Source organism: Amblyraja radiata, chromosome 17 (genome assembly GCF_010909765.2).
Source record: "Amblyraja radiata isolate CabotCenter1 chromosome 17, sAmbRad1.1.pri, whole genome shotgun sequence".
NCBI lineage: Eukaryota > Metazoa > Chordata > Chondrichthyes > Rajiformes > Rajidae > Amblyraja > Amblyraja radiata.
This window is the reverse complement of record NC_045972.1, coordinates 40,475,038-40,501,980: the sequence shown is the minus strand read 5'-3', so window position 1 is coordinate 40,501,980 and position 26,943 is coordinate 40,475,038. Positions and strand designations below refer to the sequence as shown.

At 45.4% G+C, this 26,943-nt stretch overlaps 1 protein-coding gene across 7 annotated transcripts in view; it reads right to left on the bottom strand.

Annotated features, from left to right (window-relative positions):
• Positions 1 to 326: 326 nt before the first annotated feature.
• bcar1 (BCAR1 scaffold protein, Cas family member) overlaps positions 327 to 26,943 on the bottom strand; it is a 211,011-nt gene continuing 184,394 nt past the window's right edge. For 5 of the 7 annotated variants that reach the window (XM_033036289.1, XM_033036293.1, XM_033036290.1 and 2 more), the window contains 4 exons: positions 23,909 to 24,088; positions 17,722 to 18,984; positions 5,683 to 5,772; positions 327 to 2,851 (listed from right to left, as the gene is read on the bottom strand). In XM_033036289.1, the coding sequence (XP_032892180.1) occupies positions 2,342 to 2,851; positions 5,683 to 5,772; positions 17,722 to 18,984; positions 23,909 to 24,088 (2,043 nt within the window). In that variant the 3' untranslated portion in view covers positions 327 to 2,341. Of the gene's footprint in view, positions 2,852 to 5,682; positions 5,773 to 17,721; positions 18,985 to 22,189; positions 22,322 to 23,908; positions 24,089 to 26,943 lie in introns of all 7 variants that reach the window. The other 2 variants (XM_033036294.1, XM_033036292.1) reach the window with 2 other exon arrangements.

Below are 26,943 nucleotides of genomic sequence, written 5' to 3'. Positions count from 1 at the left end.
AAGTCCAGTAATTTCAACTTTTATTTAAAATTAAAAAGGCATATTCTTCAAATTCAAATGGATCCCCAAAATAAAAAAAACTGTCCTAAAAACAAGCTAACAAAACATGTAGGAACTGCAGAAGCTAGGCACAAAATGCTGAAGTAACTCAGCGGGTCAGGCAGCGTCTGGAGAAAGGGAATAGGCGACATTTGGGTCTGAAGAAGTTTCTCGACCCGAAACGTCACCTCCAGAGATGCCGATTGAACCGCTGAGCTACTCCAGCATTTTGTGTCAAACAATATGGAACTGTTTCGGCTTGTCCCAGCCACAAACACGCAACTCACTTTTTATGGTTCTTAAGCCTGTTTAATAATTAAAAATAAATCCAGTTGAATATAATACAAAAGTCAACAGCCACCCTAAACCAATCACTGTGTGAGAGAAATAAACATTCTGATGGATATGAACCAGTAGCACTGCAAAGAATACATCACATTTACAGTAGTGTTTCACCAAAATGTTAAGATCAGAAACAGAATAAAGGATAAAATATTTTTTTTTAATTTTAAAACTACCACGAGTTTCCAGCATGACTGTAGAAGCTCCAGCAACGAATATTGATGTCAGAATTACTTTAAGCCCCTTTTACATTGCAATTCTTAACCCATAACTTGGATAACTTTTAATTTAATTTCTAACTGATTAACTTACTGAAGCAGAGCTGTGTAAACTCTGGCACTGCTGGGCAGAATCTCCAGCACCCACCTGTTTGTTGGATCTGTTGTACAATCTTAAGTTATTGCCGGGCTGTTGTGCCAAGATTCGCTTGATTACATTGTCCTCTTCTGTTCACGAACAGGTCAGTGCACAGCTTGGGGGTGTTCCGCCCTTGTCTAATGAGTAAAATTTGGCTGCAGAATTCTCTTTTCCCACAGAAGCAAGATCAAGTCTTTGGCCGGCACTTGTCCGACACAATTGCTTATATTCACATAATGTGCAGACATATACAAACAAAGATACATTGCTTACAAGGTTATAACCCTCCAATTACATCAAATATCAGCCTTTTAAATTTCAAACGTACGTAAAATCTTCTCTATTATAAAATAAAATCGGGAGTGTGTAAGATGGTACCTCATGCAGGTCGGATAACTAAAGGTTAATAAATGATCCGTCATCCTCATTGAAGCATAGTGCGTAGAAATGGCTGCAATCCTCGACGATACTTCTGCAATGTAAAGGGGGATACCTAGCTCGTGTATGGAAATAAGATTATGGACTCCAGTAATTGACTGATCAAAGGCCGTCAGCTCTGAAGCTAATTTTGATGTTATATTGCAGCTCCAACAATAAACGGTCAATAGAGTCTGATGCCCTCAGGCAGTCTTTGGTTAAGAAGTTCAAATGAAGTTGTCCTACTTCTTCCAGTCATCGTTTCGGATGAAACACAACTTGGTCGGTTCAACAAATCGCATTTGCAAATATATTCAGAGCAAATGTTGAACACATGATTTTGATTTTTATACACTACTCGTATAAAAGACACAGAAACTTAAATACGTCATTAAAATGACACTGACCGTCAGTGATATATATTTTTTTGCATCCCCACACCTTGAGATCCAATGTGACTGCAGGCGGCAAATGATTCTAGTTCTGTTCACCAACAGAAGCTTTTCATAATTTCAAGGCACCAATTCATTTGCATTTGCTGAAAAGCGCGGGCAAAACTAATCACAAATATTGAAATGCAATGGAACGCATACTGCCTACTGAATGAGGTATGATTCAAATCCATCCGAAAACTTTTGAATAACATTTTTGTTTTGAAAACATATAATGCAATTGGAACAGGTACGTTTACCACCTGCTTGTCAGCTCCTCTCTCTCTTTGTCTCTCCACACAGAGGCTGTTAATGATGTCATACAGAATTCTAAAACTCTTAAAAATCAGCAGAGACGTTTCATTGCTTTTTACATGACAATGAAAAAGTGACTCAGTTAATTGTCACAGTAGAAAACCGCTCAATTTTCAATGCTCTAGTGAACCTCCTTTCACCTTTAATGATGCTTCAAACTAGAACATAGGCTTGCAATTTAAAATCGACAATGAAATTATTTCCACTTTGTATTATCGACTGCGATGTTAAAATAACATTTAAAAAGGAGAAACAGGAACCACTACAGCATTTAGAATTTAAATATCCTTCTGATTAATAAGAAACAGCGGGGTCTAACGAAACAAAAGCTCTCTTCCCTTGGTGGGTAAGTGGAAGGCCAATATTTACAATGATCCATTTACAGCTGAGTTTTGCTTTCAGTCTTTAAATGTAGTCTTAACCGCAGGTCCCCCCCTGCCTCACATGGCCGCTAACTGGCCCAGCATCATCTTGAACTGATGTGTACAGTGCGATAGTTCGGTGACTCTGTCCATCATCTCTTTGGCTGCGGTGCCAGACGGATATTGTAGAGCTGCAGTCTTTGTCGTGACCACGATATATTTCAGCATCTCGCACAGGAGGTTGCTGTAGTGCGTGACTTTGTTGCGCACCTCTTGTGACTTGGCCTGGCGGGAGAGGGTGTCCCCGATGAAAACCAACTTGTGCGCGCTGAGGATCACAAACTTGCTGTGGGCCACAAAGACCTTGGGGGGCTGGTTGGCGTTGATGGATGTGAAGAAGGCATCGATGGCGTTGATCAGCGTGGTCACGTTTAGCTCGCACTGTTCCGAGTAAAACAAGAGGAGCTGCTTGTCCGAGGGGCTCAGCCTGCTCTTCAGCTGGCCGTACTGCTGTGAGGGTGTCCAGTTTGACAGGTCGTTCTCGATCGGTCTCGTCACCTCCTGCTCAAGCCGCTCAAACTGTTTAACCTGCAAAAGACAAAAGTATCGAGCTCAATAATCCTCATTGCGGTCATTGCTACATTACAGAGATGATTTATCACATGAATGAGACAACTTTAACCAAGGGCAGCGGTAGAGTTGCTGCCTCACGGCGCCAGAGACTCCGGTTCAATCCCGACCAAGGGTGCTGTCTGTATGGAGTTTGCACGTTCTCTCCGTGACCATGTGGGTTTTCTCCGGGTTCTCCAGTTTCCTCCCGCACTCCAAAGATGTGCAGGTTTATAGGCTAATTGGCTTAGGTAAATTGTAAGTTGTCCCTGGTGTATATGACAATGCTAGTGTAAGGCGGGCGCGGACTCAGTGGGCCGAAGAGCCTGTTTCCACACTGTATCTCTAAATTCTAAAGTTTAAAGACATACTCACGTACCCTTGAACATCAATATAAAAATATATATTTTAATATATTATTTTAAAATTCTAAAGATTCCTCTGCTCTTCTGATTAGTGAAGTGTTTGGTCTTGCATTATGTACCATCGGCCCCTTTCCTCAGCCACTCACTCAGTGTGTCCATAAACCCTTCAAGCCCCTTTACATCCTTTCAACAGTAAATGTTTCTGCACAGCCTGCTTTCCAAACCAAGTTGCTTTGTGTCCAGTGGTCCTTGAAGCAGATGGAGTCAAGGAAAGAGCGTTCACGTTGCGGCCTGTTTTCACCACCACTCACAAGAGGCGACGAGGCAGACACCATTGTATGCAGATGCCGAGAAGTGTGTTCAGCTCTGGCTGAGCAACTTCTAATCTTGTGTGTGGACTCGACAAGGAGAAGATAGAAGCAGATGCCACAAGGTAGAAAAATACAAACATTTTGTTCCTTTCAGGAATAATCACCTACAAATCCCTGGGTTGGTTCCATCATCATGTAGATAGAACATTGGGTGGAATACAAGCCAACCAGGGGTACGAGAGACAAATGTTCAGGAAATTCTCTCTGTAGTTTTTGTAGCCTAAGCTATATGCTGAGTGAGGGACACGGATTTGGAAGGGCATGAGTTTCCTGCAATTTACCCCCATTTTCAACTTGAAGAGTTCCAAGATACAACACAGAAACCGGCCCTTCCGCCCACCGAGTCCGTACCGACCAGCGATCCCCATACACTAGCACCTTCCTACACACTAGGCACAATTTGCAATTTTTACCAAAGCCAATTAAAATGCAAACCTGTACATTTTTGGAGTGTGGGATGAAACCCACGCGGTCACAGGGAGAACGCACAAATTCCATAGTCAGCACCCGTAGTCAGGGTTGAACCCGGGTCTCTGGCGCTGTGAGGCAGCAACTTTACCGCTGCGCCACCGTGCTGCCTGGTAGCGCACTTCTCTCTGGGCGCACCACCTTAGGCATGGATTGAAGTGTTACAGCCATTGGGAAGTCTGCCGGATGCATGTTTTTCCCCTACAAACTCAACCCAATGGGTCTTTGTGAGCTAGTGAACCGCAGAGTGCAACAATATGAATATAAATTAAACGTGTATCAGAAGAATTTATTCAATTACGGGCTAATTATGGGAAAAAAGCTCATACTTAAATTCTGGAAAAATGCGCCCACACCAACAATAAAAATGTGGACATCAAATATGTTTGAAACATTACATCTGGAAGAGATGAGATTCCTCTTAGCAGGTAAAGCAGACCAATTCCAAAAGACGTGGTCTACGTTTATGGACCTATTACAAGCATGAGGTGCAATAGTAATTTTAAAAATAAATAAATAAATATATGGTATCAGGACCTGGCAATGGGAGGTAAACCAACAAAAACAGACTTGGTTGGTAGTCTTTCTGCGGAGTTTAATGTTATAATAGAGCGATTGTCCCTACTTTCTTTTTCTTTCTTTTCTAGGGTCTACTTTCTTACTTTACTTCCTTCTCTAACTTCTTTTCTAAGGGGCTTTCTTTTCCCAACACTCTCTTGCACTTCACGACTCTTGCGCACTTTCTTTACTTTCCTTACTTCTATCTTTTTCTTAAAGCTCAAAAAAATGAAGCGGTACAAAAAAATGTATTAAGATATATGTGTTGTGTATTATTGTAATTTACCGTACTTCTAATAAAAATAATTTTAAAAAAACAAAAAAACAATATGAATATAACCCTGACCTGTGGCACCACTTTCAGGAGGCTGTTTACTTGTACTCCTAGATCCCTCTGCTCGACAACTCTACAAAGGCCCTACCATTCATTCTGAGGATCCTGCCCTGGTTTGACCACAAATTGCTGAATGTAACTACGTTAGCCACTCTTTGGACCTCTTGTGCGGGAAGGAACTGCAGATGCTGGTTTAACCCGAAGACAGACACAAAAAGCTGGAGTAACGCAACGGGCCAGGCAGCATTTCTGGAGAAAAGGAATAGGTGACGTTTTGGATAGAGAACCTTCTTCAGACGCTTCTTCTGACTTGCCCGGCTGATCAGGATTCCACTGTAACTTCTTGTTAACCATCAAGAACACCAGCTGATTTGGTGTCATCTGCAAACTTCCTAATCAGGCCTTGTACATTCTATACGTGGGGTTGCTTGTACGTTGCTATAGATGACAAACAGCACTGGGACCAGCACTGATCCCTGAGGCACACCACTAGTTACTGGCCTCCGGTCTGAGAAACATCCTTCTTCCAATACCACTACCCTCTGCTTCCTACCATGAAGCCAATTCAGTTTCCAGTTAGCTAGCTCTCTCTGGATCCCATGCCATCTAACCTTCCGACCTCACGACCTTGTATAATGGGGGAGCTAGTGAATGGATAAGTGGGACTACTGACTGGACATCCTGCTCCTCTTCCATTGTGCACGCTCTTCTCACCTGTTGTTGCTCAAGCTGGGCTTTGCCTTGACGTACGATGTTCCCTTTCTCCAAAAGCTCCTTTTGTGTTTTCTCAAACTCCTCCTTGCCCTAAAATTTAACAGAAGAGTGTGTTACATTCAAAGCTGTGGCCTCATTGTCCTATTGGCAAACCACACCTAAATAACAACGGTGGTGGCAGAGACCCGGGTTCAATTCGACTACAGGTGCTGTCTGCATGGAGTTGGTACATTCTCCTCCTGCGTGGGTTTTCTCCGAGATCTTTGGTTTCCTCCCACACTCAAAAGACGTACAGGTTTTTTAGGTCAAGTGGCTTGGTATAAATGTAAATTGTCCCTGGTGTGTGTAGGAGAGTGTTACTAGTATCGCTGGTTGGCGCAGACTCAGTGGGCCGAAAGGCCTGATTCCATGCTGTATCTCTGAACTAAACTGACAGTGGTGTTGTGAAGTAGCCAAAACAACAGTCACACAATGAATAAAATTCTGCTTCAAAATAATCTTTGCACGCTACCAATAGTGACAAGCAATAACTCCCCGATTACTCTGTAGATTCAGAGTGTATAATGAACGCAGGACAGACAGTGTGTGGTCCTAATACGTGCATGGTAAAAACAACCATATCTTCAACTGCTAGGTAGCGCCACATTAATCAATTAATTAAAGAGTGGCAGACACTGTCAGTGCCCCTGGACTAAGGCACAAGGTTGCCAACATCTTACAGGGTCTCCACATTGCTAATCTTCACCAGTACTTGAGTAATTAAATCAGGATTGTTCCAAAAGCCTTTGTCACCAACCTATCTACCTGCGGCAACACTTTCAAGAAATCTATGTACTTGTACTCCTAGATCCCTCTGCTCTACAACTCTACCCAGGGGCCTAACATTCACTCTGAAGGTCCTGTCCTGGTTTGACTTCCCAAAGTGCAACACCTCACGCCTAATCTGAATTGAACCACATTAGGGCAGTCACGGTGGCGCAGCGGTAGAGTTGCTGCCTCACAGCGAATGCAGCGCCAGAGACCCGGGTTCGATCCCGACTATGGGTGCTGTCTGCACAGAGTTTGTACGTTCTCCCCGTGACCTGCGTGGGTTTTCTCCGAGGTCTTCGGTTTCCTCCCTGTTGAAATGATCAGACTCACACTACACTTCCGCACTCCAAAGACGTACAGGTTTGTAGGTTAATATGCTTGGTAAATGTAAAAATTGTCCCTAGTGGGTGTAGGGTGGTGTTAATGAGCGGGGATCGCTGGTCGGCGCGGACCCGGTGAGCCGAAAGGGCCTGTTTCCGCGCTGTAGATTTAAACTAAACAAAAACTAAACTAGCCATTCTTTGGCCCGCTTGTCCAGCTGATCGAGATCCCATTCTAATTGCCTGATCACAAACCACAGAGTAGGAATGGTTTCCAAAGTTGCGCATCCAATCCAAAAATCAACACACAGTCAGCAAAAAAAAGCAGCAGGGAGAATAAAGCAATATTTTAATGACATTGATTCTTTAATGGAACATACAGAGGAACATACAATATGATCAGATGGATGAAGGGTCCTGACCAGAAACGTCACCTCTCCATTTTCTCCAGAGATGCTGCCTGACCCGCTGAGTTACTCCAGCATTTTGTGTCTATCTGCAGTTCGTTTGTCTGCTAGTGGAATCAAGGGATATGGGGAGAAGGCAGGCACGAATTATTGATTGGGGACGATCAACCATGATCACAATGAATGGCGGTGCTGGCTCGAAGGGCCGAATGGCCTCTTCCTGCACCTATTTTCTATGTTTCTATCTTTCTAATTTCTGTCAAATTTTCAGGCCTTAAACTTTGGAGTTTTGGCTCCAAAACCTAAGAGTCTTGGCTACTGATGTTAATGTGTTCAAGTCAGATCAAATGTAACACATTAGAGTCTTTCTGACAGCAAAGAGGAGTGTTGTTTGTGCCTAGAAACAAGTAACTGCAGAAGTTGGTTTACACAAAGACACAAAATTGCTGGAGTGACTCGGCGGGTCAGACAGCATCACTGGAGAACATGGATAGGTGGCATTTCGGGTCGGAAGCCTTCTTCAGACTGGTATTTGGGAGAAGCCATTTTCTTACTTGCAATGGCAACAGTGCACCACTAGATGATGCTGCAACACCAAGTCTTGACAAAGTAAACATCATTCCACTCTTTTACAAAACAAGGTCAGATTTGCAAATAGAGATTTTACTTTCCCCACATTGATTGTGTGTATGAGGATTATCCAGCCTTCCGTCTGAAAGGAGTGGTTAACCACTAAGCAGACGTAAATGTGTTCCCAGTTTAAGTATTCAACAAGATAAAGAAGGGCACAGAGATGCAGCAGTAGAGTTCTTCCTTTCTTTTTCCCACCCCCCCGCCCCCCAACATCAGTCTGGAGAAGGGTCTCGACCCGAAACGTCGCCTATTCCATCGCTCCATAGATGCTGCCTCACCCGCTGAGTTTCTCCAGCATTTTTGTCTACCAGCGGTAGAGTTACAGCGCCAGAGACATGGGTTTGATCCAGACTACGTTTGCTGTCTGTACGGAGTTTATAAGTTCTCCATGTGACCGCGTGGGTTTCTCCAGGGTGCTCCGGTTTCCTCCATCATTCCAAAGACGTATAGATTTGTAGTTTAATTGGTTTCTATAATTTGTAGAATAAACTCCGCCCACCCCCCTCCCATAGAAACATAGAAAATAGGTGCAGGACTAGGCCATTCGGCCCTTCGAGCCAGCACCACCATTCAATATGATCATGGCTGATTATACAAAATCAGAACTCCGTTCCGGCTTCTTCCCCATATCTCTTGATTCCCTTAGCTCTAAGAGCTAAATCTAACTCTCTCTTGAACACATCCAGTGAATTGGCCTCTACTGCCTTCTGTGGCAGAGAATTCCACAGATTCACAACTCTCCGGGTGAAAAAGTATTTCCTCATCTCAGTCCTAGATGGCCTACCCCTTATTCTTAAACTGTGACCCCTGGTTCCAAACTCCCCCAACATCGGGAACATTTTTCCTGCATCTACCCTATCGAATCCTCTAAGAATTTTATATGTTTCGATAAGATCGCCTCTCATCCTTCTAAATTCCAGCAAATACAAGCCTAGTCGACCCATTCTTTCATAGGTAGACAAAAATGCTGGAGAAACTCAGCGGGTGAGGCAGCATCTATGGAGCGAAGGAATAGGAGACGTTTCGGGTCGAGACCCTTCTTCAGACTGTCAGACCCACCATCTCGGGAATTAACCTGGTGAACCGACGCTACACTCCCTCAATAGCAATAATGTCCTTCCTCAAATTAGGAGACCAAAACTGCACACAATACTCCAGGTGCGGTCTCACCAGGGCCCTGTACAATTGTAGTAGGACCTCCTTTCTCCTAAACACAAATCCTCTCGTAATTAGGGTTGTCAACTTTCTCACTCCCAAATAAGGGACAAAAGGTCAAAATAAGGGACAAATTCCCCACGGCAATTCATTGACCGACTTGGCCATGGCTGGGTGAATGACGAGTTGTCCCCGGTGCTGGACTGCACACAAAGCCCAGCCGGCGGGCCATCTGAGGAAGTTTGGCCCGGGGGCGCGCAACGTCGCCCGCAAAGTAAGGCACCCCATCCAACTCATGAAGCGATGATCAACCATGAGAAGGAGGAGTAGTGGTGTCGGCGGTAAGCGAAGGTCCGAAGGTCGGACAACTGGCCGGACTGCCGACTGACGGGGCTAGGGCGAAGCGCTGCTGCTGCCCTCCATGAGCTGCACTACGTCGGGACGGGTGAGGCGGGGCCGGACGCGGCGCTCGGACCCAACAATCCCCTTGACCCGAATACTAACAGTCAAATATGGGACAAGGGCGGTCCCATACAGGACAAACCAATTTAGCCTGATATACGTGATGCCCCGGCTAATACGGGACAGTTGGCAACCCCACTCGCAATGAAGGACAACATGCCACTAGCTTTCTTCACTGCTCCCCATCTTTGCACTTCCCCAATCCTTTCCACTCGTCACTTTAATTTCCTGTATCCTATCGTAAATCGCCCCTAGTGTGCAGGATAAAACTAGTGCAGGTCGGAGTGGACTAGGGGGGGCTGAAGCGCCCGTTGCCACACAGTATCTCTAAAATACTAAGCTAAAAACAAACTGGTGGAGGAACTCAACAGGTGACACAGCTTCTGTGGAGGGTAAAGGATAGGTGGGCATTCCAGGTCAGGACCCTTCATCAGTCTGATCAAGGGTTTAGGTTTTATTACCGTCACATGTACTGAGGCACCGTGAGAGGCTTTGTTTTGCATGCTATCCAATCAGATTCGATAATACCTCACATAAACACAATCAAGTCAAACTCAAGTACAATAGTTAGAATAAAGGGGACGAGAGAGAGTGGAGAATGTAGTTCTCTGTACCCCGACCCCAGTCAGTGTCTGTCCATTTCCTCCACAGATGCTGCCTGGCCCGCTGAGTTCCCCCTGAACTTTCTTTTTTGCTCAAGACGCCAGCATCTGCAGTCACTTGTGCCTCCAGGAAGAAAATCTTGTTTAATTTGTCATAGAGAGTCATAGAGTCTTACAGCGTGGCAACAGGCCCTTCGATCCATCATGCCCACACCGGCCAACGTGTCCCTTCTGCAGTAATCCCACCTGCCTGCATTTGGCCCGTATCTCTGTCCTAGCCATGACCTGTCTTAACTGTTTCTTAAATGTTGTGATATTCCCAGCCTCAACTACCTCCTCTGGCGACTCGTTCCATACAACCACCATCCTTTGTGTGGAAAAAGTTACCCCTCCGATTCCTATTAAATCTTTTCCCCTTCACCATAAACCTATGTCTTCTGTTCCTTGATTCCCCTGCTCTGGTCAAGGGACTCTGTGCGTCTACCCGATGCTGCCTGTTGTTGTTGTTACACAGAGCAGTAAGACGGGGGGCAGAGAGAGACAAAGAAGTATTGTATTCAGCACTATTTGTTTCACTCTTTAATTAACCCAGCGAACAATGTTCATGTTGTTTCCGTGCAGTCATTGCATTTGCAACTACATTATATTTTACTCCCACTTCAAGTGTGGCAATTGCATTAATAACAAAAAATACCAAAATAGATCGAAATTGGTAACATTAAATTAAAAATACAAGGACTAAAATACTAATCCTTGCATTTTAAATTTAAATTTAGCTTCATTGTTTTTCAAAATGATTACTCTTATTGTTTCTGTAGATTCTAAATTGGTTTATATTTAGTCCAAAGAACACAAGTTCTGACAAGGTTAGGCAACTGACAAGGAAGAACGTCAACTTTGTAGAAAGGGAAAAAACAACTAACGTTCATCTCCTGATGAGACACTCTGTTTAAAATCTCGATGAGCTTGAAACTCTCAAAATGCCGGTCTCCTCGCCTCCCTTTTCTCAGTTCTAACTATCACAATGTCATGTACCATATCATCGCCTAATTTCCAATGTTGTATTTCATATTAGCCTTTTTTTCATCTTTCCGGGCAGCATGTGGCGCTGCGGTAGAGTTGCTGCCTTACGGCAGTTTCAGCGCTGGAGACCCGGGTTCGATCCTGACTACTTGCGCTGTCTGTATGGAGTTTGTGCGTTCTCCCCGGGACTGCATGGGCTTTCTCTGACATCTTCCGTTTCCTCCCACTCTCCAAAGACATGCAGGTTTGTAGCTTAATTGACTTGGTATAAATGTAAAATTGTCCCCAGGGTGTGTAGGACTCCTGACGGGCACCCGAAAAAGGGACCACATCACCCCGATCCTGGCCTCTCTCCACTGGCTCCCTGGGCGGTTCCGTATAAACTTCAAGATCCTCCTCCATGTCCACAAAGCCCTCAATGGGCTTGCCCCCACCTACATAAAAAGTCTTCTCACCCACCACTCCACCTCCAGGCCCCTCAGATCAGTCGACTTGGGGTTGCTGAATATCCCACGGTCTAGGCATAAGCTCAGGGGCGTCCGCTCCTTTGCGGTTGCAGCCCCTAGACTGTGGAACAGCATCCCCTTTCCCACCAGAACTGCCCCCTCCATCGACTCTTTTAAGTCAAGACTAAAGACTTATCTATACTCCCAAGCCTTTCCTGACGTCCTCTGAGTGAGGGCTACATGTATATATGTATGTAGTCTGTTTTGTTGTGCTATTCTTATAACAAATGTAAAGCACTTTGGCCAACGAGAGTTGTTTTTTAAATGTGCTATATAAATAAATGTGACTTGACTTGACTAGGATAGTGATAATGTGCGAGGATCGCTGGTCAGTACAGCCTCGGTGGGGCCGAGCGGCCTGTTTCAACGCTGTATCTCCAAACTAAACAAATCTCTCCATCTTGCTCCACTTGGTTTCCGTGACCTCGCCCACCATTAGCTCCCCTGACTATACACCTACATCTGACATTCACGTCCCCCACTGCTTTCTGAATTCCTTGATCGCCATTCCTGCCTTGGTTAACTGGCCTCTGTAAATGGCCCCTCGTGTGTTGGGAGTGGATGAGAAAGTGGGATAACATCGATCTAGTGTAAACGGATGGTTAACAGTTGGTGTGGACTTGCCAGGCCGAAGGGCCATGCTGCATTCTCCTAACTAAATCGTTTTTCAGGGGTTCCGCTCAAATTAAAAATGCAAACATTAATAATTTAATGCTTGAATTTTTAATATACCCATTTGAATCTGGCAATTTGATTTTTTTTATTGATGGTGTAGGCACAAATTCAGTGGAAATTCAGTTCAAAAGCAATGATTTTTGGATCATCTCTGACTAATTTGAGGAAGCAACATATAACCATATAACAATTACAGCACGGAAACAGGCCATCTCGGCCCTACAAGTCAGTGCCGAACAATTTTTTTCCCTTAGTCCCACCTGCCTGCACAACATGAATACCTTGACCAGGTTAATAATGAGGTGAGACAATTAGTGCTGTATCATAATTCTTTTCCCTCCTTTCTATTTCAAAGACCACTAAAAAAATTGCTACCTCCACCCATTTTGTTCAGTGACTACTATGGTGGTGATGACAAGCGAGAGACAAAAAAAATAATGAGGAAGCAAAGCGTAAAAGATTGGATAATGAGGTGAGAGGCTGGATAATGGGGTCAGAGGCTGGATAATGGGGTCAGAGGTTGGATAATGGGGTCAGAGGTTGGATAATGGGGGTCAGAGGTTGGATAATGGGGGTCAGAGGTTGGATAACGGGGTGAAAGGTTGGATAAAGGGGTCAGAAGTTGAGCAGCAGGAGGGAGAGAAAGTCATGGGCCACAGCTTTGATAAATGGTATAAATGGACGATGCAAAGAGCTTTGTATTTTCTATGGAGTAATAGAGATACAGCGTGGAAACAGGCCCTTTGGCCCACCCAGTCTGCGCGGATGAGCAATCACTCCTACACACTACAGATCATTTCCAATTTTTACCGAAGCCAATTAACCTACAAACCTGCACGTGTTTGGGGTGTGGGTGAAAATCGGAGCTAACGGAGAAGTCCCACGCAGGTCACGGGGAGGGCGTACAAACTCCGAGCAGACAGCACCCATGGTCAGGACTGAACTCGGGCCTCTGGCACTGCAAAGCAGCAACTCTACCGCTGTGCCACTGTGCCGCCAGTGCTTACATACAAACCCAACCAATGCTTTCAAAATTGCAACTGAATAGGTGAGTGAGAAGAATTTTGAGTGAGAAGAATTTGTGCAGAGATGTAGCTTTAACAGCTTTAACAGTTTGAAAGCACATACCACCAGACTCAGGAACAGCTACTTCCCCTCTGCCATCAGACTCCAGAATGGTCCTGCCATAAACTTGGGTCTGCTCCCAATCTTCCAACCTACCTCATTGGACTTTTTTCTCCGGAACTGTAAAGCTACCATGATGCAAAACTATATTCTGCCCTCAGGTATTTTTCTCCTCGCAGTTGTACTTGTATGTGGCTTAAGTATATTCATGTATGGTATTATCTGATTTAATTGAACAAACACACAAACAAAAGCTTTTACCTGTCTCAGTATATGTGACAATAATATTTTTACACAGGGGCGATGTGCCTCGAAGCAGATATGTATGTGGCATTTAGGAGATTTGTGGATAGGAATACTGTGCAGGGAATGGAGGGATACGGGATATGTGCAGGTGGATAAGTGATGGTCTTGGCACCATGTTCGGCACAGACATTGTGGGCCAAAGGGCCTGTTGTTGTGCTGTACAGTTCTATGTTCAATGTCTATGTTCAATAATAAACCAATATGGATACCATGAGTTGCCCCAACTCTAAGGGCGACACGGTGGTGCAGCGGTAGAGTTGCAGCCTCACAGCGCCAGAGACCTGGGTTCGATCCCGATTACAGGTACTCTCTGTACGGAGTTTGTACGTTCTCCCCGTAACCTGCGTGGGTTTTCCCCAGGTGCTCTGGTTTCCTCCAACACTCCAAAGACGTACAGGTTTGTAGACTAATTGGTGTGGTATCATTGTAAATTGTCCCTCGTGTGTGTAGGATAGTGCCAGTGGGATCGCCGGTCAGCACGGACTCGATGGGCCAAAGGGCCTGTTTCCGCGCTGTATCTCTAAACTAAACTAAAGAGTACATCTGACTACCGACGAATCCTTGTGTCCATTTAGAGGGAGAGATATGCTGCACATTTCCCATTTTATATCAGTAAATATCCCACAGGTTTCAATCCCATGAAGGTCTGGGCCTGACAGTGTGTAAGTTATATCATCATCTGCACATGATGAAGGGCCCCAGCTATTCTAAGAGCTGGAGGATTAAAACTCCAGCCAGTCCAATATCAGTCCCCAGCTCTGTCTGTCCAGATTTACGAGCGAGCGTACAGCCGCACTAAATCTTTTATACGGCGGTATTTTAACATAGTGAATAAAATGATGAACCAGAGTGATCTTCAAACAACTGCAGGAGCCACCAGTCACTGCCTCACAAATAATTTTGTGAAAGATTTGTGAAGCCACTTTATCCAAAGTGCCAGCTCTTAATTAACGGAGAACCATACAGCACAGGAACGGGCACTTCGGCCCACAATGTCCATGCTGAACGTGATGCCGAGATAAAGCAATTTACTCTGCCTGCACGGGAGCCATATCTTTCCATTCCCTGCATATGCACGGGCCTGTCCAAAAGTCTCTCAAAGGCCACTATCGCATCGGCCCTCACTACCGCCCCCTGGCAGCGAGTTCCAGGCACTGAATTAACTCTGAATTGATGATGAATTATCTCACTTGAGCCTGCAGCTACACGTGAATTATTCAGTCACAGAAACCAGGCTGTCACTGCCCACGGGGGAAAACAGGAGAACTATTTTCTAAAGATAGACACAAAATGCTGAGGTAAGTCAGCATCTCTGGAGAGAAGGAATCGGTGATGTTTCAGGTAGAAACCCTTCATCATTCCTTCTCTCCAGAGATGCTGCCTGTCCCACTGGGTTACTCCAGCATTTTGTGTCTATCTTCGATGTAAACCAGCATCTGCAGTTCCTTCTTACACATTACAAACTATTTTCTAAAAATTGGTTTTCAGGATACGGGCCTGTTGAAAAGGCCACACTTATAGTGAGTCCCTAAAGACCCTTAGGAGGTGGGTGGTGAGTTGCTTTCTTGAACTACTGAGGTTTGGCTGCTACAGATCCCCTCACGGTTCTATTAGGCCAAAAGTGATAGTAGAATTAGGCCATTCGGCCCATCAAGCCTACTCCGCCATTCAATCATAGCTGATCTATCTCTCCCTCCTAACCCCATTCTCCTGCCTTCTCCCCACAACTCCTGACACTCGTACTAATCAAGAATCTATCCATCTCTGCCTTAAAAATATTCACTAACTTAGCCTCCACAGCCTTCTGTAGCTAAGAATTCCACAGATTCACTGTGAAATAAATTTCTCCTCATCTCCTTCCTAAAAGAACGTCCCTTAATTCTGAAGGTTTAATTCCTTTAATTAGGTGGAGAGTGCCAGGATATGGACCCAGCTACGTTGCAGGATGATACATTTCCGGAGCAGGATGGTGGGGAACCTGCAGGTACAGTGGCTTGCAAAAGTATTCATACACCTTGAACTTTTCCACATTTTGTCACGTTACAACCACAAACTTAAATGTATTTTATTGGGATTTTATGTGATAGACCAACACAAAGTGGCGCATAATTGTGAAGTGGAAGGAAAATGATACATGGTTTTCGAATTTTTTACAAATAAAAAACTGAAAAGTGTGGCGTGCAAAAGTATTCAGCCCCCTTTACTCTGATACCCCTAAATAAAATCCAGTGCAACCAATTGCCTTCAGAAGTCACCTAATTAGTAAATAGAGTCCACTTGCGTGTAATCTAATCTCAGTATAAATACAGCTGTTCTGTGAAGGCCTCAGAGGTTTGTTAGAGAACATTAGTGAACAAACAGCATCAGGAAGCCCAAGGAACACACCAGACAGGTCAGGGATAAAGTTGTGGAGAAGTTTAAAGCAGGGTTAGGTTATAAAAAAATATCCCAAGCTTTGAACATCTCACGGAGCACTGTTCAATCCATCATCCGAAAATGGAAAGAGTATGGCACAACTGCAAACCTACCAAGACATGGTCGTCCACCTAAACTGACAGGCCGGGCAAGGAGAGCATTGATCAGAGAAGCAGCCAAGAGGCCCATGGTAACTCTGGAGGAGCTGCAGAGATCCACAGCTCAGGTGGGAGAATCTGTCCACAGGACAACTATTAGTCGTGCACTCCACAAATCGGGCCTTTATGGAAGAGTGGCAAGAAGAAAGCCATTGTTGAAAAAAAGCCATATGAAGTCCCGTTTGCAGTTTGCCACAAGCCATGTGGGGGACACAGCAAACATGTGGAGGAAGGTGCTCTGGTCAGATGAGACCAAAATTGAAGTTTTTGGCCTAAATGCAAAACGCTATGTGTGGCGGAAAACTAACACTGCACATCACCCTGAACACACCATCCCCACTGTGAAACATGGTGGTGGCAGCATTATGCTGTGGGGATGCTTTTCTTCAGCAGGGACAGGGAAGCTGGTCAGAGTTGATGGGAAGATGGATGGAGCCAAATACAGGGCAATCTTGGAAGAAAACCTGTTAGAGTCTGCAAAAGACTTGAGACTGGGGCGGAGGTTCACCTTCCAGCAGGACAACGACCCTAAACATACAGCCAGAGCTACAATGGAATGGTTTAGATCAAAGCATATTCATGTGTTAGAATGGCCCAGTCAAAGTCCAGACCTAAATCCAATTGAGAATCTCTGGCAAGACTTGAAAATTGCTGTTCACAGACGTTCTCCATCCAATCTGACTGAGCTTGAGCTATTTTGCAAAGAAGAATGGGCAAAAATTTCAGGTTCTAGGTGTGCAAAGCTGGTAGCGACATACCCCAAAAGACTTGCAGCTGTAATTGCAGCGAAAGGTGGTTCTACAAAGTATTGACTCAGGGGGGCTGAATACTTTTGCACGCCACACTTTTCAGTTTTTTATTTGTAAAAAAAGTTGAAAACCATGTATCACTTTCCTTCCACTTCACAATTATGCACCACTTTGTGTTGGTCTATCACATAAAATCCCAATAAAATACATTTAAGTTTGTGGTTGTAACGTGACAAAATGTGGAAAAGTTCAAGGGGTATGAATACTTTTGCAAGCCACTGTATATAATGGTGCTCCATTGCATATAATGCCCTTGCATTGTACGTTGTTCCCTTGCATTTAATGGTGTTCCCTTGTTGTTTCAGGTGTTTCTAGATAGGCAAGTGCAGCTGCCAGAGGAGGTAGTTGAGGCAGGTACTAAAGCAACATTTAAAAACATGTGGACAAGTACATGGACATGACAGGTTTAGAGAGATATGAGCCAAACGTGGGCAAATGGGACTAGCGTAGATGGCACATCTTGGTCTGCATGGCAAAGATGGGCCGAAGGGGCCTGTTTCCATGCTGTATGACTCTGTAACTCCCTGATACCACAAGAATAGCTCTACCAACAGTATGAGCCCAGGCTCAGGCTTATTTATCTAAGCAGTTCACTGTCCATGATGGTTGTAATATGACGAGATCAACACCAACCTGCAAGTGAACATAGTCGTAGTCCTCCATCCAGCCACTGCCATTGTTGTCATACTGTGTATCTGGACATCCTTCAGCTGTGTATCTGGGTGGAGAGGGCAGGGGCCTTGCCTGAATGTTGGCCTTGTCTGTTGAGCCAGTCTGGTAGTGATTGATGGTGTTATTGTTTGTCGAGTGGCTGCCACTCTCGAGGCCAGGCAGAGGGACGCTGGACCTCACGTCGCCCAGCTGCTGCTGCTGTTGTTTTGTCCGTTTGAAGAGCAGCGAGGCGTTGCCGTGCAGGAAGGAGGCGAGCTGCTTGGTGTCGTCGGGGATGCCCCGCGAGTACATCACAAACCGATCCAGGTCATCGGCGGAGTTCTGCTTGTTTATTACCAAGACGTTGAGAGCCCAGTTGCAGTTGTCCAGCGCCTGGCTGTGCTTGAGGAGAAGCTGGTAGACATCTTCCATCTTCTGCACCTGCTTGCTCAGCTTGGTGTACAAAGTGCGGTCGGTGGCTTGCATGGAGTTGGCCACCGCTCCGCGCGCAAACTCCAGCAGGTCCTTCACGGAGTTCTTCACTTGTTCAGCCCCGGCCTTGATGTTCTGCACGTTGGCCTCCATGTGTTCGCGCCCCCGCCAGCTGGTGACAATGAAGGACATGAGGTAGGAGATGGAGCTCTCCACGCTTTGCTGGTGCTTTGCCAGAATCTCCATGGCCACCTCCAAGTCCAGGTTCAGCTCCTTGCTGCTCGGCTTGGGCAAAGCGTTGGAGGACTCCTTCACAGGAATGACGTCGAGAGAAGACGTCGAAATATTGCTCTTTGTACTCCCTGTGCTGGAAGCCGAATGCCTCTTGTAGCTGTTGGTGGTTTCTTCCGTTGCGGCATCTCTGCATACCTGAGGCGGCACATCGTAGACATAATCTCCAGCTGGCTCCTCGTTGGAGAGGACCTTCCCTCCAGAGGTCGGGACTCCGAGATCCCTTGGAAAATCGTAAATGTCTTGTAGGGACGTCTGGTATACAAGAAGCTTCTGGTTGGGAGGGACGTCGTAGATCTCCTGGTTGAGGGACGTGTCTGCAAGTTTCCCGGCTGGCGGAGGTATATCGTAGACATCATCGACGGGATAGTTGTCGTGTGCCACGGGGGCCTGGGGGACAAATCTCATGGAATCTGGACTCTTCGATGTCCTGTGGGAGAAGGATGGCGGGACGTCATACGTATCTTCTGAGACAAGGCCATCGGGAATGTCCTTGCTCACGGATGGAGGGAAGTCGTAGACCTGCGTGGGAAGAAGAACAAATACAACACGTGAGGTACTGAGCTACGCTTCTTCAAAGTTCAAAACCAGGTTTTTGGCAACTCACGAACCGCCCATGTACCGGCACATGATTCAGGGCACCCCAGATAGACACAAAATGATGGAATAACTCAGTGGGACAGGCAGCATCTCTGGAGAGGAGGAATGCGAGACCCTTCTTCAGAACAGAAACGTCGCCCATTCCATCTCTCCAGAGGTGCTGCCTGTCCCGCTGAGTTACTCCAGCATTTCGTGTCTATCTTTGTTGTAAGCCCGCATCTGCAGTTCCTTCCCACACATTCAGGGCACCCCTCTCATTTCACGGGGCAGCCGGGAAGGCTGGCCGCCTCTCTGCCGCTCGCTCCTCTGGGCAGCGAGTCCATTTCTACAGAGGTGGACAAAGACACAAACCCTGACTGCCTACTGGAAAGTCAGAACCTTGCCCAGTGTAGGGATGAGCACAAGCCTTCAGTGGCTCATAGACCAATCAGGACATTGCATCTCTTTAGCAAAAGAGAAAGAAGCATTCAATCCTTGCTGCAAAAATATCTTCTGGGTGACAGAGGACATCTTTAGACTTTATTTTAGGCTTTAGAGATACAGCACGGAAATAAGACCTTCGGCCCACCAAGTCCACACCAACCAGCGATCAATCACCCTGTACACTAGCACTATCAATACACTAGGGACAATTTACAATTTTACCAAAGCCAATTAACCTACAAAACCTGTACGTCTTTGGAGTGTGGGAGGAAACCGGAGGACCAGGAGGAAACCCACACAGTCATACGGTGAAAACAGCCTCTTCAGCACATCGAGTTTGCGCTGATCAACGATCGCTATGCTAGCACTATCCTACACACTAGGAACAATTTACAGAAGCCAATTAACCTACAAGCCTGAAAGTCTTTGGGAGAAAACCGGAGAACCCAGAGAAAACCCACACGGTCACAGGGAGTACGCGCACACTCCATACAGACAGCACCAATTGACAGGATTCCTGTCGCTGTAAAGGCAGCAGCTATGCCACTGTGCCGCCTCTCATCAAATCTCCTAATATAATCTTCATATAATATACTCTGCTGGTCTGGGAGAATTTCCAAGGTTTTCCATAGACGCGGGAGCTTCGATCGCCATGACGCGGGGGCTTTGACCGCCGGCTGCAGGAGCTACGACTGCCCCGACCACGGGAGAATAAAGAGGGAAGAAGATTGGACTTCAGTGCCTTCCATCACAGTGAGGAATGCGGGTAGTTCGCTGTGGTGGATGTTTATGTCAACTTTTATGTAGTCGTGTGTCTTGTTGCTTTTTTCTTAGTATGGCTGCATGGTAATTCGAGTTTCACTGTGTACCTTCATTGGTACACCTGACAATAAACTGACCTTTGAACCTTTGAGATATGCCCTCAAAGCTGACCAAGGGTCCCAATCCTTGCAGTCTATCAATAGTTCCAATGGTATTGATATCGGCTTGGAATCCTAGCCATCAGCCACTCCTGCCACATAATGCTCGACCTGTCTGAAATGCACGAGGTCCTGACCCCACAAAACAGTAGCTCCTGTCTCACTCTGAATGCAAGTTTACATGTTCAAATATAAGCGAGGCCTAGAAAATGAACAGTGTGTCCACCCCTTATGCATAAATCACGCATGAAAGGCAATTTTACAACCGTTATGGTGTAAGCACGAAAAACGGTTGTAAAATTGTCTTTCGTATATATATTTGTGTGTGTCTATATATACACATATATATATATATATACATATAGACACACACACACACACACATATAGCCACATACATACATACATATACGTGCACACATAGATACACACACATTCATACATACTCATACATACATATAAACAATATTCAATATGACCAATAAGTCCCACCCATTAGGAAATAGACACTTGCTCTCACAAATCAGTCGAAGGAGAATGTAATGTGCCCGCTGTATCTCCTGTGTGAGATGATGCCATCAATTGCTCTCACCAACAGATAACACTTCAAGCATGATGTGTGATCTTCATGTTGATTTATGGAATGCATTTGCATTGAAAGTAGCAAATCGTTCTCAATTCAAAGTTTTTTAAAAAACTGCTGGAGGAATATATAAGATTTTGGAGTGATTAGATTAAAATGCTGGCATAAATCAATTTAATTAAAAAGGCAGCCAGCATCATCATAGACCCACGCCACCATTTCACTCCTGCCATCGTGGAGAAGGTACAGGAGCCTGAAACAGCTTCTTCCTTACAGCCATCTCACAAGCTCAGAATCACCTAGACTAGGAAGCATTGGTTTTGTCTTTTTGCACTATTATTGTTTGTTTGTTTTATGTGTGTATGTATATATGTGTTCCTAAATGGTGTGTGTATGCATGTATGTATGTATACGCACACACCTATATACACACTCTCATATATATATATATACACACACATATGTATATATACACATACTCGTGTGTGTGTGTGTCTGTAAATATATGTGCATCTGTGTGTGTGGGTGTAAGTCTGTGTCAGCATGTGATGTGTGCGTGAGGTTAGAACGCACAGGGTTGGCTGTGCATGTGTGTGTGTATGTGCGTCTGTGTGCGTGTGCATCTGTGTGTGTTTTTGTGCGCGTGTGTCTATGTGTATTTGTGTGGCTGTACATGGGACTGCGTGCATGTGCCATGTGCCTGTGCCTGTGTGTATCTGTGTATGTGTGTGTGTGTGTGTGTGTGTGTGCGCATCTGTGTACGTGTATATCCGTGTGGTACACAAAGAAGCTGGAGAAACTCAGCGGGTGCAGCAGCATCTATGGAGCGAAGGAAATAGGCGACGTTTCGGGCCGAAACCCTTCTTCAGACTGATGGGGGGACTGTATGATGGGGGGATGTATATCCGTGTGTGTGTTTCTATGTGTGTGCATATCTGCGTGTGTGTGACAGTGTCCGTGTACACACACACACACACACACACACGTGTATGAATGAAAGCTCCGTGATTGTTTAGTACACGCACTATCCGTGTTCCCCCTTTAGCTGTCCATGCAAGCGGGTCTGGAAGTCACAAGAACCTCAGCTCTCCCCTTGGCCTGGCTTTTGTTTCTACCCCACACAGTTCAGTTAGGTGGCCACAATAATTCACACCACAGTATCATAATGTTCCACTGCGGCAGTTAACAGATACCTGAAACACATTTCTAGATATTTGTTGAGTCTGGATATGGTCCTGTGGATTCATTTCTATACTGGGGGGAACATCATAAATTTCCTGTGACTTATCTCTGCAGTTGGGACCTTTCATTGCCATGGTAGGAGTATCATATGCCTGATAAAGAGGAGCCGGGATTATAATATCGATTTCCTGGCTTTAGCCACGATTAATCCTGTGCCACTGAAGTTTGTGCTTACAAATGTCCCTGCAAGAGTTTTATCCAGAAAGAATCAGCCAACATTTCCTTTCACTTATCTCGCCCAAACCAATTACTGTGTTCAACAGCATCCATCATGAGACAACAATGTGTCCAATCTTCCACTGAAGTTGATGCAAATCTTTGAAGAATTGCACATATTCTCTCGCCCCTCTGAATACCTAAGTTGCACCGACCTCCACTGACCTCCATTCCACATTTATCTTGTACTGTACAGCAGATAGACACAAAGTGCTGGTGTAACTCAGCAGGCCAGGCAGCATCTTCGGAGTACAAGGATGGGTGACTCCAACACTTGGTGTCTATCTTCGGTGCACATCTGCATTAGCAGTTCCTTTCCACACATTTTGTACTCTACAGTACATTGCAAGGTCGATCGTAGACACGAGAAAACGTCTCACTATTAAAGGAAAGAAGGCACAATGTGCTGGAGTAACTCAACGGGCCAGGCAGCATCTCTGGAGAACCTGGATAGGTGACGTATCGGGTTGGGATCTTTCTTCTGAAGTCAGGAGAAGTGTCCCGACCCAAAACGTCATGGATCCATGTTCTCCATAGATGCTGCCTAACCCGCTGGGTTTACTCCAGCGCTTTGTGTTTTTTTTTGTAAACCAGCATCTGCAGTTCCATGTCTCTACGTTTCTCTGGATGGGATGCTGACATTGTTTCACAACCTTGCTCTTATTTTGCAGTAAGGAAAATAGCCCATCTATCTTTTCTATCACAATGGCATAATTGTGACTTCCACTGGATGGGCTGAACAATCTAATCCTAACCATTGTGCTGTGTTGGGCCAAACACAAAGGTTGATTTATTTATGAGAACAATGTTCTTTTAATAGTTGGCAAATTAATCAATTTATTTCAATTAATCATTTATCACAATGGCGTTGGTGGGGACAACTTTTGCTGCCAAGATCCCCACATAATTGCAGTGACTACATTCCTAAAGAACCCAATTTACAGCTAGCTCTTGCGGATGGGTAAGGCGCTACATAAATGTAAACTTTCTTTTCTGGGTGACACAGTGGTGCAGCGGGTAGAGCCACTGCCTCAAAGCGCCAGAGATCTGGGTTCGATCCTAACCTTCGGATGCTGTCTGTGTGAGGTTTGCACGTTCTCCCTGTGACCGCGTGGGTTTCCTCCAGGTGCTCCGGTTTCCTCCCACATCCCAAAGATGCGCGGGTTTATGGGTTAATTGGTTTCAGTAAATTGCCCCTAACGTGTACAAAGTGGTTGAGAAAGAGGGATAACATAGAACAGTGGTCGGTGTGGGCAGGATGGGCCGAAGGGCCTGCTTCAATGCTGTATCTCTACACTAAACTAAACTACTTTGTGTCACTGAATCTGGTGAGATATGGCTAAGCTTTCAAATTATTATTTAAAACATAGGAAGAGTATTCATCCAAAAACCATCTGTGTTCTTTTAATACACTGTTGTGATGAAGCTTTCTGCATTTTATTAAATGCTAAAGCATTACCCACCTCTTGCCCATATTGATTGCCAGTAGATTCTGTTCCTCCTCGATTTGGAGGCACATCATAAATCTCCTGCTGAGTAGCTGGAGGGAGATTTCTCGATGGAAGGATGTCGTATTCATCTTGCTCCATCTGCGGAGGTGTGTCATAAACATAAACGCCTCCAACTCTAGTTGGAAGGACTACCTGTGAAGAAAAAAAAAGAGTAATTCAGTTCATAGCTCTTGTAATATCCAACAACCTCTCTGTTCCTGTTAGTGCAGCTGATCTTGATTAATTAAAAATCAAGGGCGGCACAATGGCGCAGCTGGTGGTGCTGCTGCCTCACAGCGCCCGAGACCCGGGTTCAATCCGGATCTTTACTTTAGAGATGCAGCCTGGAAACAGGCCCTTCGACCCATCGAGTCAAACAACCTCCGTAAGCCAGCAGTGTCTCAGGTGCAGGCTGTGATGATTGTGGCACAAACGCTGCCATTTCCAATCGCCTTGATCGGATGGTTACTTATTAAAATGAACGAACCTCATTCGAGCAGACACAAAATGCTGGAGTAACTCAGTGGGACACAGCACCTCTGGAGAGAAGGATGGATGACATCTCCGGTCGAAACCCTTCTTCAGTCTGCAGAATTAGGTTCCTATTAAATCTTTCCCCTCTCACCTTAAACATACTGTATGTCCTCTGGTTCTTGATTCCCCAACTCTGGGCTAGTGACTCTACCTGATCTATTCTTCTCATGATTTTGTACACCTCAATAAGATGACCCCTCATCCTCCTACGCTCCAAGGAATAGAGTCCTAGCCAGCTCAATCTCTCCCGATTGCTCAGGCCCTTGTGTCCTGGCAACATCCTCGTAAATCTTCTCTGCACCCTTTCCAGCTTGACAACATATTTTCTCCAACAAATCCTTCTTTTAACAAATGTTCTTTCTTATCAGTGTAGTACTTCTTTGAATCCATTCAGTACAACACTGTGGAACCTTGGTTACCGTGTGAAGTGATTCGTTTAGTTTAGTTCAGGGATACAGTGCGGAAACAGGCCCTTCGGCCCATCGAGTCTGTGCCGACCACACACTAGCCCTATCCTACACACGAGGGCCAATTTACAAATTTACCAAAGCCAATTAACTGACAAACCTGTGCGTCTTTGGAGCGTGGGGGGAAACCGGAGCACCCGGAGAAAACCCACGCGGTCTCGGGGAAAACGTACAAACTCCGTACAGACAGCACCCGTAGTCAGGATCGAACCCGGGTCACTGTCGCAGCAAGGCAGCAACTCTACCGCTGCGCCATCGTGTCACCCAGTGTTTGTGTATTTTCCCCAACTATGGACATCTGTAAAAATGGAACTTGTTTGTTACTGATTTGATCTGCACTACACGAATGAAAGTCCTTTCCTTCACAAAATACATCATGTTTATGAATTTGGCAACAATATGCTGCTTCCGTTATCTTTAATGTAACGATCGGAAACAATTGAACATCTTCCCTTCAGCCTCAGGGCTTTAGGTCAAGGCTGGAACTTCACTGATGATTCTAACACCATGTTACATCGCTACAGATGGATTCTAACACCATGTTACATCGCTACAGATGGATTCTAACACCATGTTACATCGCTACAGATGGATTCATGCACGGGGAATGAACTTCAACCGAGTTGGAAATGTTTGCGTTCTTTTCTCCTGAGCTTAGACTATAGACTTTTAAGATACAGCATGTAAGTTCATAAATGATAGGAGCAGAATTTGGAGCATTTGGCCCATCACATCTACTCTGCCATTCAATCATGGCTGATCTATCTCTCCCTGTGCCACCTCAGCTATTGGGCTGATAGAGATATTTTCAAGAGAGAGTTAGATTTAGGTCTTAGAGCTAACGGAATAAAGGGATATGGGGGAAAAAGCAGGATCGTGGTACTGATTTTGGATGATCAGCCACGATCATATTGAATGGCGGTGCTGGCTCGACGGGGCCGAATGTCCTACTCGGGACGACAGATGGCACAATGGGCTAAGTGTTCGGCTGGCAACCGGAAGGTAGCCGGTTCGAATCCCGCTTGGAGTGCATACTGTCGTTGTGTCCTTGGGCAAGACACTTCACCCACCTTTGCCTGTGTGTGAATGTGTGTGAGTGATTGGTGATGTTCGGAGGGGCCGTAGGCGCAGATTGGCAGCCACGCTTCCGTCAGTCTGCCCCAGGGCAGCTGTGGCTACAGAAGTAGCTTACCACCACCGAGTGTGACAGAGGAGTGAATGAATAATGCGATGTAAAGCGCCTTGAGTATTAGAAAGGCGCTATATAAATCCCATCCATTATTATTATTATTACTCCTGCACCTATTGTCTATGTTTCTATGATTGAGCCTGGTAATGGTGCGGCATATCTGGGGAAGGCTGAAGCAGCAGAGAAGAGACTGGAATGTGATTTAATGACCACACGCCCAGGCCTGCATGCATGGGGAGAGTCAGTCGGGTGCCCAGCCTGCGTGAGAACGCTATGCTATGCAGGGAGAGATGAATATCATCAGCAACAAGGAGCTGGAGGGAGCAGTGTGCCATCAATCAGTACGACCTCTGAGTGAGAGCCAACTACTGACTACAGCTTTCAGCAGGTCCCTGGCCCAATGTAATAAAGCTTCAAACAAAGCCGCTTTACCGAGTTGCCCGCTGCACCAACAAACAAATCGACAGCAAAAAAACCCCTCCTTACCTGTCACATGCAGTCAGTCTGCTTTCGTCAAAAAAAAACCTTTTAAGCCTAATTTGATTTTATTGTTTACAAAGGGGTGAAGAAGTAACTTCTAAAACAATGGGGACAGATGGAGGCAGATAATATATTGATAATTAGACGTCCTCTGCCGTCCCCATAACTCCATGGTTTGCGAAGACACGGCTCAGTTTGTGTAACAATTTCACCTTAGAATCAGAAAATTTCCCGTGCCATTATTTGGAAGAAAATTCGTCATTTTTAGATGATGAAACAAACAAAGAAGTGGAAAGGGAAGTGGGGAGGGGTGGGGGCGGCACGGTGGCACAACGGTA